Source organism: Daktulosphaira vitifoliae, unplaced genomic scaffold (genome assembly GCF_025091365.1).
Source record: "Daktulosphaira vitifoliae isolate Bord-2020 unplaced genomic scaffold, ASM2509136v1 Scaffold_4, whole genome shotgun sequence".
Lineage (NCBI taxonomy): Eukaryota > Metazoa > Arthropoda > Insecta > Hemiptera > Phylloxeridae > Daktulosphaira > Daktulosphaira vitifoliae.
In genome coordinates this window covers 21088333-21092757 of record NW_026099575.1, presented here as the reverse complement: position 1 = coordinate 21092757, position 4425 = coordinate 21088333, and the positions used below count along the sequence as shown (strand labels likewise).

The window sequence follows — 4425 nt, the reverse complement described above, 5'->3', positions numbered from 1 at the left end:
AAAAAAAAAAAAAGAATCATTAATGGTCAGTTTTCGCACCTTACACAGTAAGGTAAAAGGCCCAACTAAAACCGGCACATGGGACTGAAGACGTATACAAGCCTAATTGGTTTGCATATGAAAAAAATGGCCAGATTTTTAAGCGCAACTTATCAGCCAAGACAGATTCTTAGTTCACAGGTACTTAACCATTTCTGTAAGGTTAAATTAATTCTAAATTTACTTTTATATGAGGAGGGAAAAAAGCAAAGGTACAAATCTACTGATTAGTCAAGTTTTAAACAAAACAAAGCTCCAGTGTATCTTTTAAACTCATAAATAAACTTTTTATTTGTATGATAAATGTTCAACAAAAAAATTATAGTGATAGTTAAAAATTAGGAATTTATAATATTTAACAAAAAAACGTTTTAAAACGTTAAAATAACAATAATTTTATCTTAATACATAAGTTAAATAGCAAATATATAAATATGTATTTATTTATATATATAGGTACCTATATAAGGTTGGTCCATAATTTTTATTTTATTTTTATTATTTGGCCAAATTTTTATAGTTTTATCATTTAAGTGAAAAATACTACAGAAATTTTATTCAACGAACAAATTTTTCCTTAACTTTGTGAGCGGCATATTTAAATAAAAAACACATTTTCAAGTTTTTTCATTAGTGTTACAATTTATATTTAGAAAAAAATAAATAGCGACCTCCCTGTGCTGGGTTTTTTAAATCTAAGCCTTATAAAACAAGTTAAATGTGCTATTTAAATTTACATTTCTAATACTAATAAGTAAAATAATAATAAATATAAGATAAAAAATTAAATTCATTAAATTGATTAAAATTAATAGTTTTCCTGCCACGATACTTTGCCTGAAGTAATAAAATAATCTGAAAATTCTTTCCTAATGACCTTAGCTTGCTCTCCAGGTTTCCTCGGTACTCTCCGAAGCGGTAATAAAGAAGTCAAGTCTCCTTGGTCTTGACGCCATGTTCCTGGAATAAATCCTTGTTCATTGTCGTTGTCAAATGTACCTTGAGGAGTATAAATTTGCTTTGATGTTCTACTTTTTCTTAAAAAATTGTGCAACAAAGTACAAGTCGTTGTAATATTGGCAGCTCTTTCTGGTTCCAATAATAATGGTTTTCTTAAAACCCGAAATACTTCAGCAATAATACCAAATACTTTTTTAATAACGCGTCTAGCTCGCGAGAGATGATAATTAAAAATTCTTTCTATGCTCCTTTTACCGTATGTCCCTGGATAGGGTTTCATAATACGCGGATTAAGGACGAAAGCATCGTCCGCTACAAATACAAAAGAAATTGGTAAAGTCCTTGGTGATAATGGTTGGTCAGGAGGAAACATCAATTGATTATTACCTATTTTTTGAAAGAGAAGTATTTTTAAAAACTCCTCCATCGCTAATTCTTCCTTGGCATCCAACGTTTGTGTACAAAAAACAATAATTGGCATTAACTAAAACCATCAATACTATGCTGAATGTACCTTTATAATTAATAAATTCAGAAAAACTGTGTATAGGTGATTGAATAATGACGTGTTTACCGTCAATTGCACCCACACAATGAGGATACTGCCATTTGGTGTCATAGTCATTTGCTACCATGTACCATTCTTCAGGATTTTCAGGCAACTAAAAATATCAGTTAAAATAAATTTTACTGATAGAACATAGGTATAATTTTTCGTTTGATAATAACAATATTTAATATAATACTACAATGTATAATATTAACACATTAAAAAAATTATTGTTAATAAAATATATTTTTAATAATTTCTAATAAAAAATTATTATTAAAAATTAAACAACAAAAACTTATTTTTCATTTTGTAATTATAACTTAAATATCGAATTATTAGTTAGCTAACAATAGTTAAATGAGGTACCTGGTCAATTTAATATAATATAGATTAATAGATAATGCACAATTGTTTTTAAAAATTGATAAAATATTAAGTATTTCAAAAATTCAAAAAAAAAATTTTATTACTTATAATATTAATATTAATTTTAATGGCAAGCTTGAAACTTATTTTAGGATTCCGATATATCTGAGAGTATATTAGAAGATATTATTGATCCTCTGGTTGATAGTGTTGAATCAAGTGTAATTGGAGATACACAATCAACACTTAAAAGGCCAATTGAATCACAATCTAAAGGAGGGAAAAAGAAGAAAAGTGATGATATCGAAATAGCTAAAAGCCAAATTGATAAGGCGTATTCGATGATCCAAAAATTGTGTGATGAGCCAAATGAGGTGCGCGACGAATGTTCTCTTTACGCTAACCTTTTGGCGGTAAAATTAAGATTATTAGATGAACATACGAGAGGAATTGTTATGCATGATACTGACAATATTATTTTTAATGCAAAGTACAATCACCAAACTACTATTAGCAATAATCCTAGTAAATATCCTACTTCTAACATGTACCCGCAACCCTATAATATTTATGAACTAGCTCCACCTAATTCCTATTTTACTCGACCTCCTCTAAGATCATCTATATATTCCCCGTCCTCTCCGTCAAACTCGTACACGATAAATCAACCACCTATAATGTCTTTACCAAAATATTCACCAATACAAATTAATGAAACATCTCCTTCTACAATCGTAGAAAATCCCTTGTCAGCCGATACTTCTCATAGTGATATGGGCCCATATTTCAATGCGGGCGTTTAAAAAAATTAATAATATAATAATAATTATCAATTATATACTAAATTATGCATTAAATAAAAATCGTACAGTATTTATTTTAATTTAAAATTAAAAATTTATTTAAAACTAAAAGTTATAAAAATATATTTAAGTCAAAAGCCATAAAAATTACGAAAAAATCGCGGATACATATTTAGGGAACAATGTTAAACACATACATGTTTTTTTTAGCGTTAATAATGGTAACATTTTTAATTTTATATTAGTAATTTTTATGGTCTTTAAGTTAAAATTTTTTTTAGTTTTAAATTAATATTTTTTAATTTTAAATAATAGTAGCCACAAGTGATCAATTCTTATTATGTATTTATTTTAATATATTTTATTAAGTTGTTTAATGATGTATTTGTTAATAACTTAATAATTTTGTTTAAATTATATATTTTTTTGCAAATTCAATTGAAATAAATTTTCATAATACCTTTATTCCATATCTTAGTTCATCAATTAATGCAGAACACGTTTCATGTACACATCTTAATACAGTTTGGGTTGAAACTTTAAATAGATATGACAAGCTTTTAAAACTATCTCCAGTAGCCAAAAAACGTAGCGTCATAGCTAATCTTTCTTGTGTTGGTATACATCTTCTCAACACCGTGTCTTGTCTGGATATATAAGGTCCAACTTTACCTAACAAATATTCAAAATCCGTGGATGACATAAGGCAAAACTTTTCAAATTGTCCACTAGGCTCCATCCTGAGATCTGCTAACATATCAGAGCCATCATACCTGATAAAATATTTATTATAATTATATACAGTGGCACATCCGGGATTTTTTTTTTTTTTTTGCTCACCACTTTTATGTTAAACGATATTATGAAAATATTACCTCTCGTAATATTTTGATAATACTAATACTTAGTTTAGAACTGCAAAAAAAAAGTTTAAAATGTATGACATGAGAGAAGACAACATTATTTATTTGTTGTTATAAAAACATTTTATGAAAAATAATTATTTTACGAGGTATTGCTACAAATATAAGAAATGTTACACTTGAACCCGTTCTCCACTGTGTGCATGGAGAACCCCAAAATTATAAATCTGGCTATTTGTTGAAATTTAAATATTCAAGTATAAATATAAATTTATATGTAAATAGTAAAATAATTAAGATTTCATATTAATTTTATTTTGAATTATTTCTTACATATTATTACATCCTTCTCTCCGGCAACAGAATAACCACCCGTCCCGAAGTATCAATGGTTAAGAAACCTCCTCCTCTGGGGGAGACCACTGCGGTCATTAATGGGCTGATAAAGCGGTAAAAAAAAACATAAAAAATTGTATATTTTGAACATAAATAAACATATCTTGCTCGACTTTTATTGTATGATACCAACCACCATATCCTTTTTTTGGGTATTTTTTTTTCTTCTTGTTCTTTTTTAATTTCAAGTAATTCTTTATACGTTTTATTTTATAATAAAAATGCTTCGAGAGCTGCTATTTTTTTTCGTTTATCCATATATTTTTATAAATAAATTAATACACTATAATAATTAAAAAAAGTTTTAAAGTTTAAGTTAAAAAACACAACCACAATATACATTACAATATTCTCCACTGATTGTCAACACTTAACTCAACGTGGAAAATACAAAATAATTTTACAACTAGACGGGTAATCGGAACAGCAATATTTGTCTACTTGT

At 27.2% G+C, this 4425-nt stretch overlaps 1 protein-coding gene across 1 annotated transcript; it reads right to left on the bottom strand.

Annotated features, from left to right (window-relative positions):
* Window positions 1–532: 532 nt before the first annotated feature.
* Window positions 533–3532, bottom strand: LOC126905910 (uncharacterized). The gene is made up of 2 exons (XM_050686045.1): window positions 3182–3532; window positions 533–1661 (listed from the first exon to the last, which is right to left on the bottom strand). Exons 1-2 carry the CDS (start codon window positions 3476–3478, stop codon window positions 1383–1385), a joined length of 576 nt encoding a protein of 191 aa, XP_050542002.1. The 5' UTR covers window positions 3479–3532; the 3' UTR covers window positions 533–1382.
* Window positions 3533–4425: the final 893 nt, after the last annotated feature.

Coding starts and splice junctions, on each gene's coding strand:
- LOC126905910 (XM_050686045.1), bottom strand. CDS start 3,478: ATGTTAGCAGATCTCAGGATGGAGCCTAGTGGACAATTTGAAAAGTTT. Junction 1,662..3,181: donor AACTAAGATATGGAATAAAG/GTATTATGAAAA, acceptor TGATATTTTTAG/TTGCCTGAAAATCCTGAAGA.